Genomic DNA, 13390 nt, shown 5'->3' on the forward strand with positions numbered 1-13390 from the left:
TTAATTTGTCTCCCTGCTATTTACTAAAGCTAACAAAGGATCTGAAAACCTAATTTCTGTATGTTTATTTCACGCATCGGTGAACCATGGAATATAAGCCTTTCTATTGTGCTCAGCCCCTAAAATGAGTTATCATGCGACACCCCCTGTGATTAGTGTGAATTTATAAAATGATTGTTCACTTGCAATAAAGTGAAAGCAGACACAAAGCAGATGTGGGACATTTGGATTTTATTGACGTATCAAACAGCTGTACATCTATTTGCCTTTCTTGGCCTTGATCTTCCTCAGGTAGAACTCGAGCTCCTTGCCTTCCAGGATGTAGCCGTCTGCTCTGCCGCACTGGCCAGGCCTAGAGGCAATGCAGCCTGCAGGAAGAAAAAGACCAACACAGAAGTTCATTATAACTGGTCAGTGCTGTGCTTTGACAGACACAGGTCTAAAAATTCGCAGTTAAATTCTTCCAATACACTAATCTGTGGATTAATAGCAGCACAAGTGACTCCCATAACGTTCAGAACAATAATGTTACTGTGCAGAATCAATAACAGCTGTTACCTGTGCAGTAAAAATGTCACATTTGAAGCTTCCTTACAATGTAGGTATGTAAACTTTAAATTGCACAAAGGGAACTGGAAACCATTCAGAACATCAGAGCAACAAATGTTGGGCTTACCCAGCAGTTTGCCCTGCTGGAACTGCTCCTCCAGGAGAGTGCTGATTTTGGAGGTCTTTTTACGCTCTTCGTACTTCTTCTGGGTCTTCTTTGACCTCTTCTTGTTCAGGACCTCTTCCTCCTCTGGAGTCTGTAGAAACACGGGAAACGGGGCTTTAAGCTGCTGTGCAGTACCAGGTGAATTTAGTCTCATTAAACAGCAGATGTCGGTGCAGTTAAGTCTTTCTCTGAGTCGTAATTATCACCACTTTCTTTCAGTAGCAGAACTGGACAAGTTATCATCATAGAAAGACATGCACCATATCAGACACTGGGCGAAGGGGATGGGAAAAGCTTTTGGTTTTTTACTGCCTTTTTCCAATCTTCACCCAGGATGTGCAATTTCAAAGAGTTTATACATGTAGAACTGATGTGACATCAAATCATGTGTCTTAGTTTTAATATAAGAGTTGTCCAATTAAAGTGATTCCCACATACCAGCTTGGCTCCCTTCTTGCGTCCCAGAGGAGTGGCGTAGTGAGCCTCATACCACTGCCTGAATGGAAGGCTGTCAATGAGGACGATGCAGTTCTTCACCAGGGTCTTGGTTCTGACCAGCTCGTTGTTGGAGGCATTGTAGACCACATCAATGATCCTGGTCTTGCGTGTGCAGCCTGAGTGAGGAGAAAAAAAAAGCAAGACCTTACATGACAAGTAATCTACCCATTCACTTTCCCTACACATGGATAAATCATAATTAAAACAGGACAGGATCTTTCTCAGTGTCTTAGTTATCACCACTTTCATTCAGTAGCAGAACTGGACAGTTATCTTCATGGAAAGAAGCGTGCAAAACAGGAAAGAGCCTAGGATCAGGGTGAACTTACACTCAGAGCCCCATGAGAAGTTTCCAACATCCAACCTCAGAGCACGGTACTTCTTGTTCCCACCACGGACCCTCACTGTGTGGATGCGACGAGCTCCAATCTACAAACAGAGATGAGACATCCATAAATATACAGCCAACTTTGAAACGGCACAAAAAATAAAACTACAACTAAAACATGCATCAATGCGTGTCAGTGTAACTATGACAAGTCCTAACATTGGTAAGCCCAAAGCTTTGAACCAAAACGGCTCAAAATAGACCTACCTAAGGTCATGTTTTCATCACTCACGCTACATCACATCAATCTCAGTTTAAAGCAGGTGAGGTTTATTCACCTTTGTGTTTGCAGGAGGACGACCGAGCTCATACTTCCTTTTCTTGTGGTAGGGCTTGCGTTTACCGCCGGTCTTGCGGCGTTTATGCCAGTTGTCCCTTGAGATACCTGCAAGGATAAAAGCAGACAGAAGTTAGATCACTGAATACCCTACAAGATGCTCACCACATGCTTCCCTGGGTGTGCTTGAGCAATCAGTTCTCCAAGGTAGTTTGTCCGCATGTTTCAATCGGATTCCGCATAAGAGATTCATCATGTCACTCAAGCAATGATAATACTTTCTGAACTAAACACCCATTTGAAACCCATTAACTTCAATTTAGTAGCATGAATAAAGTTCCCATGGTATTATAGCCCTCAGGAACAAGCATGCACCTCCCAAAATTATTCACTACGCTTACTTTAACCCAAATTAAAAATAAATGAAAAAAACGTTTGCTATTTTCAGAAGAGAATAATAACGTTAACATTTACTCCGTTTCAGTGAAGCGGCATGACCATGATCACCATCGCCATGCTAACTAATGCTAACACCACCACCTCCAGCACGCTTTTAGGTTAAGACACTTTGCATACAACCAAAACCTCCACTTCACTGTGGCTAACCTGCTGCATTGACAAGACTAATTCTACTAAAAATACCCAAAACCTCTTCAACAAGCAAAGTGAGCCGTTTTAAACCACACTTCGACATCAGCAGCTAAATACATAGCCAATGAGGGTAGCCATCTTGGTGCTCCTCAGCCATCTACAAAGAATTACTTAATTAAATCAAAATCCACAAAATCTAAGCAGCAAATGTAAAACTATGTCTATTCAAATAACTTTAAAGTGCAATGTGGCAAACCATTATTGGAATATTCCTTCGTTTAAACATCAGATGGACAAAGATTCTGCCTCCAACTCGCGCATAAAAACACGTACCCATTCTCAGGCGCCGGCTAGAAAGAGGAACCGCAAAGGCTCATGGGGAGGTTTGAAGCCACGTGTTCTCGCGAGAATCAACACAGAAACGAGCGAGAGTTCCCTGTTCAACACTGAAAAGGACCAGACAACACTTTGGCTTTAGTTAAATGTTTTAACCGTTAATTATATATACAAGTATAACTGCAATTATTATTGAACAATGTGTTACAAATAAATTAAACCTCTTTATATTATGTCTGATTACATACACAAATTACAAAATATAGTACAGTAATAGTAATATTTAACAAGATTAGGTAAATATTTGATAAATATAAATTACCTTAGTGTGTATTATGGGGAATAATTATTATAATTATTATGGAAGCCATAAGCAGAGCTCCTTTCTTTGTGTTGTATTAGTGTGTTTTTATTGTCTCTTGTTAATATCCAGCTAGTTTCAATTAATGACTGAAAAAAGAACACATGGATTCATTTGTTTCATCCAGAAAGCACACAAATAAAGAAATCATTCAAGCACTTTCATGTTTCCATATAGTTTTTTATTATATACATTTTTAGATTATTTGGCAATTGTGAAGATACGGTGGTAGAATTGGCAAAAGTTCTGATTTCAGCAGGGTTTTGTGAAGTATGCAGTTGTCAGAGAAGCGGTTGGGGGAGGGTGGGTGGCGGGGTCACTCTTCCCAGGGGCTCATGTCGGTATCGATGGCCACACAGTTGTACGCAGCGTAACGCAGCTTCTCCTCACAAACCTTAGCACTGTAGCACAGAACAAAGAAAAGAAGGAGGGAAAGGAAACTTAATATATTTCTTCTGAAGTGCGATGTGAAATGTACACATCAATAAAGAGTAAAGAACATAATTACTGTCATACCTTGGGTAGTTGGGTAGATAAAGAGTGCTGGAACATGTAGAGGACTGTGGAAGTGCATCTGTTGTCTCAGAGCTGAATCAGGGGACAGAAAACATGTTGAAACTGTTCTAAAGTAGCTTTCTTTCTGTCATCAGCAAACAGTACTGTGAGTATGTTCTCACCCCTGTTTGTCAGGAAAGACATAGATGGGCGCAGGAAGACGACTTCTACCAGTAACAAATCTCAGAAACCTGCTGCGATCCTCTGAAAAGAGAATTCAAAACAGTTTCCAGTCAGTGAATTCAAAGCTCTCAACATCTATGCTGCTGTGTAAAATAAATCGTGAACTGACCATTGGTGAAGTTTGTCAGCGCCTCCCATAGGTACTGCACTCGAACGTCACTTTGTTCCAGGTCTTCGTAGCGTGCTGGGGGAAAAAAATGATTATATATATGATTAATTTATTATATTAGGTGTTTTGAATACTATTTTATTGTACCCAGTTCTGTATTGTATTAACTATCTATAAAAAACTCAAAGTCACCTCTTTATTTGAACGAAATGTGCTGATCATCAAAGATGCTCGGTTAAATTCCAAGCAAAACACTCACTGAGTCGTTTCAGAGCTTCCACAGTGATCTCCGGGTCTCCACACACTTTCTTTTCCACTTCCTGCCAGGTGAGCAGATCCAGCACCGCCTGAGGAACTACCTTCAACAGTCCCGCCTGCATGGCTGCAATCTGTCTCACACATGATTGATGATGATCAGATAGATGCTTGCATTTCAGATCTACAACTTCTGAAGGTGTTAAAAACAGCAAGAGGAACTGTAACCACACCTGCTGTTTGCTCTCCTCCAGCCGAGCCTTCTGCACCAGGTGGACGAACTCGCTGCGGTCCTCGTAGCGAACAGCTATGTTACTGCCGCCTGGGATGAGCTCTACCATCTGTCCATCGGTCAGTGGAGTGGTGTAGACTAGCTCCTCCCCAAACCTAAACTCAAATGTCTCCTTGTCCATGTTCTCCATGGCCTCCAGCAGGTTTACCTGAACACACACGAGAGGCCAAACATTCCTGCTTATTTCCACAAACTGTAAAAGCCTAAAAATAATACAAATATTCATAATGACATTTACTTTGCATGACTGTCAAGCAGTGTTAATTTTGGCAGCAATTTCGGATTTAGTTTTTATTTTAGTCTTGTGACTAAAATGTCATTTGATTTTAGTCACGTTTTAGTCATCAACATTTTTAAAGTTTTAGTCTAGTTTTAGTCGACTAAATATCAAATAATTTTAGTCGACTAAATCTGCCGTGGATTTAGTCGACTAAAATTCTATGATATATATTTTTCATGAAATATTTAAGGTTTGATTGTGCAATAAAAACAGGCACAGCTTTAACTTGTGTTATTTGAAACAAACATCTCTTTATTTAATTGCTATGACCTTTTCACAAAAGCAGCAGTGAACAGTGAGCTGCTCTCCCTGAATACACTGTTCAGTCATGACCTTCTTCATGAATACTCCATAACTACAGCAAAACACTTCAGTGACAACTCAGAAACAGGTCGCATGCTGTAAAACCATCAGCAGCGGGGTCTTCATTTATAGATTTTGTCACGTGTATCTTTGAACGGAAGTTAAGATGACTCGTCTGCAAATGTCGCTTCAGGTTTATTGTTTTTACCGCTGATAGTCGCTCCGCACGGTTTGTAAACCGTCTGTGTGTCTGTTCTCCTGTGTTGTGTTACCATGCATGAGTACGCCTTCTTCCAGCATCGCGGCGCAACGTCCTTACACAGAGAGAGCACTTCTGATTGGCTCTCTGCCGCCGTCTCCTGATTCGTCCCTCCCTTTCCACAAACAAAATTTGCTCTGATTGGATCTCGTCTCCATCAATAATTTCGTCTCGTTTTTATTCGTTGACGAAAGTGTCAATCCATTTCGTCTTCGTTTTTGGCACCATGCGTTTTTATTTAGTTATCGTCTCGTTTTTATCAGCAAAAAAAGGTCGTTAACGAAAACTATGACGAAAATGATTCGTCAACAAAATTAACACTGCTGTCAAGCAAAGGTTGAACGTCCTTACCAGCACAGAGTCTACAGCAGGGAAGTCTTTACTCCAACTGACAGACTCCCCAGACAGCTGCTTCCACACCAGCCCAGGCAGAGCCAAGACCTGCAGGAAGACACACAGAAATGCCTGAACATGTGGTGCTATCGTTCTACAGTAGGTGGAGAAAGAACACCACTCACCAGGAAGTCTTTTCCTCTGAGAGCAGCTCCCATGAGCTGCCCAATCCACTCATACTTGTGAAATTCCCTACAGGACGGGTTGGGTACATAGTAATCTCTGGCCTCTAAGGCGCCCTGACAGAGAAGCAATAGACCGTTTCAGGAAAACAGCCAGTGGGTGTCCAAGCTCCGACGCTGACAAGGCAGTAATAGCGAGTGAATACCTGGTTGGATGTGCGGGTGAAGAACGGCAGAGGCATGGGACACTCTGCCGAGCTGGGACAAAGCTCCTCCGACATGTCTGCTAAGCTGTCCCGAAACCCACCTCCTTGGTCAATGATACCTTCTGCGATGAACTTACATTCCCACCACTGGTCATAGCGAGCAGGCCATCTGAGGAGTCAGGAGGACACCCTGGTAAGTTACAGCCATATTCAGGTAACTATAGACATGTGAGGCTGAAAAAAACACACCTATAATCCAGAGTTTTCTCAAATTTGTCAGATGGCTTTAGACCCTCAAACACCTGCGGGAGGATAAACAGAAATCAGGACATACTCTACATCCCTCACATGGTGCACCAGTGTATTTCATTCATTACCTGACTGAACACAGCATTCTTGCAGCTTGTGTCCAGAGATGGGTTGTCTCGGTGCTCCATGGCCAGACGTCGGTTGATGTAAAGGCGAGGCATGAAGTTTGGCTTGCTGGTCTCCGAGTCCTTCAGACACTGAGTGATGAGGGCTGAGCGCCGCTTGGACAGAAGCAAGAACTGCTTTATACTCTAGAGGGCGCCAAAGAGGTAAACAAAAAAACAAAGGAGGTGGAGGTTAAAGAGTAGTAGTGTTTGTCACTCACAGCTTGTTCAGTATTTTAAAAATGTTTTAGCTCACTTTGATCTGGTTGAAGGTTCCCAGGCTGTAGTCCCAGGCCGGCACAAGGTGTGGCAGCACACTGTCCAGGAGACAGATGAACCTGGAAATAACAACCACAAACACAATCACAAGATTTACACACAAATTACAGGAGCAGAAAAAAAGACAAGTAAGATATTTCAGAGTTTCATGGTAGCACCACGGCAGCATGATGAAGGCTGACGTACCTCTGGATGACTAGTGCTCTGCGGTACAGGATGTCAGGCGGGGTGCCCTGCAGCCGGGGGTATCGTACCAGGTTAGATGACTGGAAAACATCAGCGTTCAGACCCAGGTCCCTCTCGCATGATGACTTGATCTTCAAACCTCGGATCCGGACGTCTATGCCCTCATCTGTGAAAACCAAAAATTTGTTTCTGCAGATGTTTGAGGTAACAGAAAACTAAAGAAAAATGAGAAACAGAAAGGCACTTAAAAATCTGACCTCTACATTCCTCGATCCGAACCTCGATGACCGGCAGGTGCGAGGACATATCCTCCAGCACACACACTTCTCCTATCAGGTTGCTAGAACCCAAATGAACAACCTGATCAGTTAACGTCCAGCTGGTGATGAAATGTGAGACAGCAGCAAAAAACACTTATATTTTTGTGTATTTTACAGAAAAATATTGCCAAAGCTCACTCATCTATGGTGACATCACTCAGCTTCTTCAGGTTATCCCCTTCTCCTCCATACACTGTGACTCTCTTCGGCATGTAGTTGTCATCCGTTGAGTCCACAGTCAATATTAGCTTACTAGTGCATGAAAAACAAACAAAGAGAATAATATTCCTTCAAACACACCAACAGTAAATCAATCAGGTTAATGGGAAATACGTCCAACATGCACCTGAAGAGTCAACATGTCAGCGCACTTTGTTCTTTTTTATAGAGAACACACTTACTTGACCACAGAGCCTCTCTTCATGTGCAGGCGGATCCAGTGCTGTCCCTGCATGCCATCGCTCTCCCAGTAAGTTTCAGTGTCGCCGTCCGTCAGGCAGCTAGCTCCCCCAGTGGGATCCTCCTACCAGCAAAAATCAAGGTAGTTAGATTAATGAACAGATCTATGTAAACAAGGATGTTACAGCAACAAAACATGATCATAAAACTAAAAATGTGAGAATGTCTTACCGAACATGAAGACACATCAATGCTGGTCACACACTGCTTCACACTCCCCAGGTTCTCATCCTCCTTCCCTATGTGGTCGTAGAAGTAGTGCACCAGGTCCTCATCACATTCATATGCCCAGGTGGGAGGAACATATCTAGAATATTTAAAGTTACCTACAGTTTTATTGCAGCTCTTTAAAGGACTCGACGCTACAGTAAGACTTAACACAAGAAGGCTCACCTCAGCTTCTGGACAGCAGCTGCATCACACTCTGCAATTTTGGGTTTGGAGCCGATGTAAAGCGCATTCTCCACATCCACCACCTGCTCCCATCGGTTGCAGTGCTTGTGGTCGTAGCCGAAGAGCTGCTGCTGCCTGCTGACTGTCTCTGGTGACTCTACGGGCACTAGCCTGTCGCCTCCCTCAGTGTGTTTGCACACAAGGATCCAGCCTTCTTCCAGCTCCTGGCCTGGACGGTGCTCTTCGAGCTGCTCCTGGGAACACACATAGCCCATTTGACAACATAGTATAATGGATGTCATCCCTTAAGGGCTCATCTCTCAGTCTCTGAACTTTAGAACAGCATCAGCAGCAGAGGGGCTGCACATGTAAGATGAAGCTGCAGGATGATGTGAAAACAGCTTACCTTATTCATTTTGACCCAAAGGCCCTGGCTGTTACAGTACTCTTCCCCTGTTGTCCGGATGCATGTCCCTTTCTTTGGTTCAATGTTGTACTTGCTTGACTTCTTGCTGTGGGCAATCTGATGTGGACTTTCAAAGACAGAGACTAAAGTTTTTCCAACGGTGGAGCCTCCAGCACTAGCTCCGGAGGAGGCAGAGGAAGCTGATGATGAATCCTTGCAGATTTTGTAGCACACCTCTTTGGGGACATAACACAGACACTCAGGCAGTGGCTCACTCCTCCTAAAACTTTCAATGCACCTGTTCAGAAAGCGGATCCTGCCCAGCAGCAGGTGAGGGTTGTCTCCCAGAGACATGACGAAGGTGATAGTCAGACGCTCAGCAGCAGTACCAAGTGGGCTTTAGCTGACATCACACTCCTGTCCTGCCTTTGTGTTCCTGGCGGGCCGCGCAGGGATGCTCCTGTCAAACTAAACAAAACGGAACCTTCTTGAGTTATCAGCAGCCACATTTCGTTCGCTATTCGGATGACTACCTCTGCCATCTACACAGTGTGGAAGGTCAGCAATCCACTAATCAGCGATCAAAGTTCATAGACACAGCGACAAAACTATCGGCTCCTTCCGAAAGCTACAGTAAAAGTGGGTGAGCTAACATTAACATGCTAGCTAAGTGGCCCGGCAAATTAATGTACCAAGGCTACGATAGCAACAAGCCCTGTGGGTTGCCAGGTTATAATTTGTCATAGCTTTAAAATATATATACACTTCATGAATAAACTTCGGATTTAGTGCTAGAAACTGTTAACCTACCTGCTAACAAGTGTTTACGTTTTTCAGACTCGTTTGTCACCGTTGCAGATTTCTGTGGACTTCTGACAACGCGGAAGTGTTGAGGACAATTTTGATCCTCCCGAACTTCCGTCGCTGTTGCTTTCCAAAATAAAAGTTTCTTATTTACTTGTATTTTTAAAACATTACATTTCAACCTTATCTGACAAATTAGTACATTGGGCTTTTTTTCCACAAACCGTATGTATGAGTTAAACGTAATATGAGTTAAATGAACTGAATACGCTCTAGCTTATTAATTTTTAAATTGTTTCATGTAAAAGTTATTGTGTTCACAGAACTGAAGACCAAATATGTTTTATTTCAAATGTTTTTTTTTTATTGTGTCATACAATAAAGTTGATAAAACATCACAATATGTATAATTAACTTTCACTAGTTATGTTCCACTGCTATTTTAATCAGTGCCTTTTCTTGTCCTTTGTGATTGTTGAGACTGGGGTCTCCTTCATGAGCCTCATCTTCCTCATTTGGGTGTGATGAGCGGTCTATCAGAGAAGGGAGGCTCCTGCCATGCAGGATTCCTTCACCCTTCTGCAGAAGAACATCGAGCCCGTCACCCACAGAGCTCTGAAGAGGTAAGTAATGTTTTTTTACATGGGAGCCTGCAGGGTGGTGGATCTCAAGATCTTCAGCACTCAGCCTGTGAAAATTAGACACAGTTTAACCTTAAATTAAAAATGCTGTTACACTTTTTTTTTACATATTGAACAAACAATTTCACAAATGTATTTCACATTCTTGCATTTGAGTTTTACCTCATGTCAAAGGTGGAGCCTTGGAACGCTGGTCTGAGAGTCTCTGCTGCTGTTGACAGGGTGTAAGGGACGGAGAAGCGTCTCTGCGTCCAGTGTTTGTCCTTCACAATGGGAGCAAGGTTCTGATACATGTCGTCCACAGCCAGCATAGACACCTGCAGAGGACAGGAGCAGATTTTACAACTCTCACTACAGGCCTGATTAAAATCATTATATCTGAGTAACGCCTTAAAGAAAAACCTCAATGTTTCGGTCAATCAGTTGGTTGGTTTCAAAGTCATCATCATCCTCTCCAAATGGATTGATGATCAGCTCTCCCACCTGCAGAGCAGACACACACAGGACAAGCAGTGGTGGAAGAAATACTGAGATCACAGCTGAGAAAATGTGAAGTTTAAGAGCAGATACAACACAAACATTTCCTATGCCAATGGTTGTCAGATAATCATGAAAGTTAAGGCGATTGCACACACAAATGTGTGTTCTTTCTTAATTTCTGACATAAAGAAGTGAAATAGTGAGTTAAAACTATGCATTTCTCTCTGGATTGAGGTGAAGAGGAGAAAAAAAAACGTTACCTTGAGCCAGCCAGTGTAGAAGAAGAACTGCAACAGGGTGAAAACAGGGACGTACATGTCTATTTTGTGATCTTTGTATCCTTTCTCGGGGTTCAGGAATTGGCGACCAATCACACAGAAAGCGAAAAATGAGTAAACTGCGATAGTTACAACCTGCAAGGATGAGCAAGGAGAGCTGTGTTGGAAGCGTGACTGTACCTCAGCTAAAAACAATGATGTCTATTTCAACATTTTACTGATGATCCCAAGAGTGGCTTGAATGTTGATATAAGCAGGATCTAACATAGTGTAATGCAGCTGCAGAGCTTTAGGTCAGTGTACTACATGTCATACCTGAGTGTAGACCAGAGGGATGCTGATCCAGTCATAGTGGAACAGCAGGCTGCACTTGGCTCTGTAATTATTCAGCTCCTGCAGACACAGTGAACACATCTGAACACTCCTCAAAGCTGGACGTTAGCTACAAACTACAACATAAGCAGAAACTGCTCACATCCATCAGCAGCCTCAGAGCTATGTCGTCCCTCACTCGGCCCTCCTCCCTCGCTCTGGCCGCCAGGTTTGAAAACCAGGTCAGAGGCATCCAGTACTTGTTGAAATCTGAGTGCAGGGACTCAAACTTTTTCAGCTCGTGTGTGGTCATAAATCCTGCACACACACACAGTGTCACAAACTCATCACATGTGTAACACTGTGCCTGACGGTCTTGTCTTGTCACCTGCTTCCACGATGTGCTCCAGCGTGGGGAAACGTTTGTGAACTCTTGTGCTGATGGAGCGCAGGATGAGGACTGAAGACAGGTTGGCGTATCTCATGAGGGTTCGTCGCAGCAGGCGGCCCTTTTCATCCGCTCCATGCACATTCCCTGACACCACCATCATCAGGTTATCAGGCAGAGGGAAGCTGGTGTACTGACCCCACCACCTGTTAAAGGCCAGAGTCACATAGAAACCTGCAACAGAAAAAAACACTGAGTGACACTGAGTGATCTCCATGTTTAGATTCTTTATGGAGTCTTACCGAGTACAAACAGAACCGGGATGAAGTTGGTGTTGGTGAACTGATCACAGTAAAGGGCGACGCGCTCAAACAGATCCTGCTGCTTTGGTGTGAGCAGAAACCTGTGGAGAAGATAAAGCTTTTAAACCTGTGACAGCCAGCAGAGTGAGACAGATTCAGTGTGTGAGTTTAACCTGTAGAACACACTGAAAAACACATAAACTCCACAGAACACCAGCAGCTCCTTGTACATAAGCCGGTAGATGCTTCCCTTCCACCTGAACAACAGTCTGGAGAAACCACCAAACCTGGCGTCGGCCACCTCCAGACTGTAGGAGACTGTCATGTTCAGGCAGGAAAAAAGTGACGAAGGCTGGTCCTGTATCAGATGCTGCCTTCATGGGAAGAAACGCTTCTTCCTCTGGGACTCAATTTAAACCTCTGTGTGGTGCTGTCATAAATTATAATCTTATATTTATCACCTGGGAACCTGAAGCCAGAGAAACACACCTGTAGTTACAGAGTGAGTGGAAATGACGCTTCCCCTGCTTATATATCAAACTCAGATGATGCCGTGTTAATGAGGTGTTACAGATGATGATCGCAGCTGGTGTGGCAAAAAAAAAAAATTATTTGCCTTTCATTCAACAAAATGTCCTAAATTATGAAAACTCAAAATATTCACTTTTTAACACATAAGATGAAGAAAAGCATAAAATACCAACATGAAATCAATGATACTGATCAATAATTATATTAATAAAGGTCTAATCACAAACTGTTACAGTTAGAAAGAAGTGCAACCTACAAATAAACATAAATACAGTGGTGGAGGAAGTAATGAAGCTTGGTACTTAAGTAAAAGTACAAATACCCAGCAAAATATATACTCAAGTAAAAGTAGAAGTGCAACATCAACAATCCTACTTAAGTAAAAGTCTTAAGTACTTACTTTTAAATGTACTTAAAGTATTAAAAGTGAAAGTACTCAGGCACCGAATACATATTATTGATTTCCATTACAAAAGATATCTGAACAGGTTAAAATAATCAAAGAAATCATCTTAAAATTAAAATGGACCATGTGTAGTTAATTTACATTTCCAGTACCCAGAAGCAGCTATGGACAGGTCTGTGTGTCATGAGGCAGGCTGTGGGCATCAAGTGAACAGAGAGGCTGCTGATAAAAAACAGGCATTCAGCATGTTTACTGTGTCAGTGTTCCTGCTGTAGATTCATGTTATGATTCATGTTAATCAGACATTAATGGATGGACCTGTGTTAGCAGACAGCAGCTAACTAGTTAGCTAACTGAGCCAGAGCACCGGCATTATGACTGAGACTCATTATAGAAACACAGCTGGCAGCGTGACACCACCTCCATGCAGAGTCTGACCTCACATCAGTCCAGCACTGTGTTCATCACATGGAACAAGGAACTACAGACGCTGTAGAAACGTAGTGGAGTAGAAAGTACAGGTAACAGCTGCAACATGTAATGGAGTAAAAGTATAAAGTATGCACTTTTATTTTTACTTAAAGTATAAATACATAAATAACATTACATTAAAGTACAGTAAGGAAGTATAAATACTTAGTTACTCTTCACCACTGCATAAATACACAT

General features: G+C 42.7%; 3 protein-coding genes and 3 non-coding genes across 6 annotated transcripts; all 6 read right to left on the reverse strand.

Annotated features, from left to right (window-relative positions):
* Positions 1-214: 214 nt before the first annotated feature.
* On the reverse strand, positions 215-2854 carry rps8a (ribosomal protein S8a). The gene is made up of 6 exons (XM_028428354.1): positions 2803-2854; positions 1880-1986; positions 1543-1642; positions 1154-1329; positions 677-806; positions 215-368 (listed from the first exon to the last, which is right to left on the reverse strand). The coding sequence occupies exons 1-6, from the start codon at positions 2804-2806 to the stop codon at positions 259-261; spliced, it is 627 nt and encodes a 208-aa protein (XP_028284155.1). The 5' UTR covers positions 2807-2854; the 3' UTR covers positions 215-258.
* On the reverse strand, positions 899-966 carry LOC114450514 (small nucleolar RNA SNORD38). The gene has a single exon (XR_003672087.1). It is a non-coding gene; the product is annotated as a small nucleolar RNA SNORD38 (small nucleolar RNA).
* On the reverse strand, positions 1431-1497 carry LOC114450515 (small nucleolar RNA SNORD38). Its single transcript, XR_003672088.1, has one exon. It is a non-coding gene; the product is annotated as a small nucleolar RNA SNORD38 (small nucleolar RNA).
* Positions 1729-1836, reverse strand: LOC114450516 (small nucleolar RNA SNORD46). The gene has a single exon (XR_003672089.1). It is a non-coding gene; the product is annotated as a small nucleolar RNA SNORD46 (small nucleolar RNA).
* Positions 2855-3325: 471 nt separating the features above from the next.
* On the reverse strand, positions 3326-9485 carry hectd3 (HECT domain containing 3). The gene is made up of 20 exons (XM_028427270.1): positions 9390-9485; positions 8580-9047; positions 8174-8427; positions 7952-8087; positions 7723-7844; positions 7460-7573; positions 7259-7341; positions 7002-7167; positions 6793-6874; positions 6501-6683; positions 6373-6425; positions 6124-6292; positions 5921-6034; positions 5754-5843; positions 4502-4708; positions 4273-4402; positions 4014-4088; positions 3844-3925; positions 3683-3754; positions 3326-3567 (listed from the first exon to the last, which is right to left on the reverse strand). Exons 2-20 carry the CDS (start codon positions 8931-8933, stop codon positions 3483-3485), a joined length of 2571 nt encoding a protein of 856 aa, XP_028283071.1. The 5' UTR covers positions 8934-9047; positions 9390-9485; the 3' UTR covers positions 3326-3482.
* Positions 9486-9803: 318 nt separating this feature from the next.
* Positions 9804-12140, reverse strand: best4 (bestrophin 4). Its single transcript, XM_028427444.1, has 9 exons — positions 11958-12140; positions 11785-11885; positions 11483-11716; positions 11258-11412; positions 11098-11175; positions 10765-10917; positions 10427-10507; positions 10187-10341; positions 9804-10071 (listed from the first exon to the last, which is right to left on the reverse strand). Exons 1-9 carry the CDS (start codon positions 12107-12109, stop codon positions 9804-9806), a joined length of 1377 nt encoding a protein of 458 aa, XP_028283245.1. The 5' UTR covers positions 12110-12140.
* Between the last annotated feature and the right edge of the window lie 1250 nt (positions 12141-13390).

Source organism: Parambassis ranga, chromosome 17 (assembly GCF_900634625.1).
Source record: "Parambassis ranga chromosome 17, fParRan2.1, whole genome shotgun sequence".
NCBI classification, from domain to species: Eukaryota; Metazoa; Chordata; class Actinopteri; family Ambassidae; genus Parambassis; species Parambassis ranga.

Coding starts and splice junctions, on each gene's coding strand:
- rps8a (XM_028428354.1), bottom strand. Junction 1,330..1,542: donor CTTCTCATGGGGCTCTGAGT/GTAAGTTCACCC, acceptor CTCCTCACTCAG/GCTGCACACGCAAGACCAGG. Junction 369..676: donor CCAGCAGGGCAAACTGCTGG/GTAAGCCCAACA, acceptor TTCTTCCTGCAG/GCTGCATTGCCTCTAGGCCT.
- best4 (XM_028427444.1), bottom strand. CDS start 12,109: ATGACAGTCTCCTACAGTCTGGAGGTGGCCGACGCCAGGTTTGGTGGT. Junction 10,918..11,097: donor TCCCTCTGGTCTACACTCAG/GTATGACATGTA, acceptor TCATCCTTGCAG/GTTGTAACTATCGCAGTTTA. Junction 10,072..10,186: donor GGCTCCACCTTTGACATGAG/GTAAAACTCAAA, acceptor TAATTTTCACAG/GCTGAGTGCTGAAGATCTTG.
- hectd3 (XM_028427270.1), bottom strand. CDS start 8,933: ATGTCTCTGGGAGACAACCCTCACCTGCTGCTGGGCAGGATCCGCTTT. Junction 6,035..6,123: donor TCACCCGCACATCCAACCAG/GTATTCACTCGC, acceptor CTTCTCTGTCAG/GGCGCCTTAGAGGCCAGAGA. Junction 4,709..5,753: donor CTGCTGTAGACTCTGTGCTG/GTAAGGACGTTC, acceptor GTGTGTGTTCAG/GTAAACCTGCTGGAGGCCAT.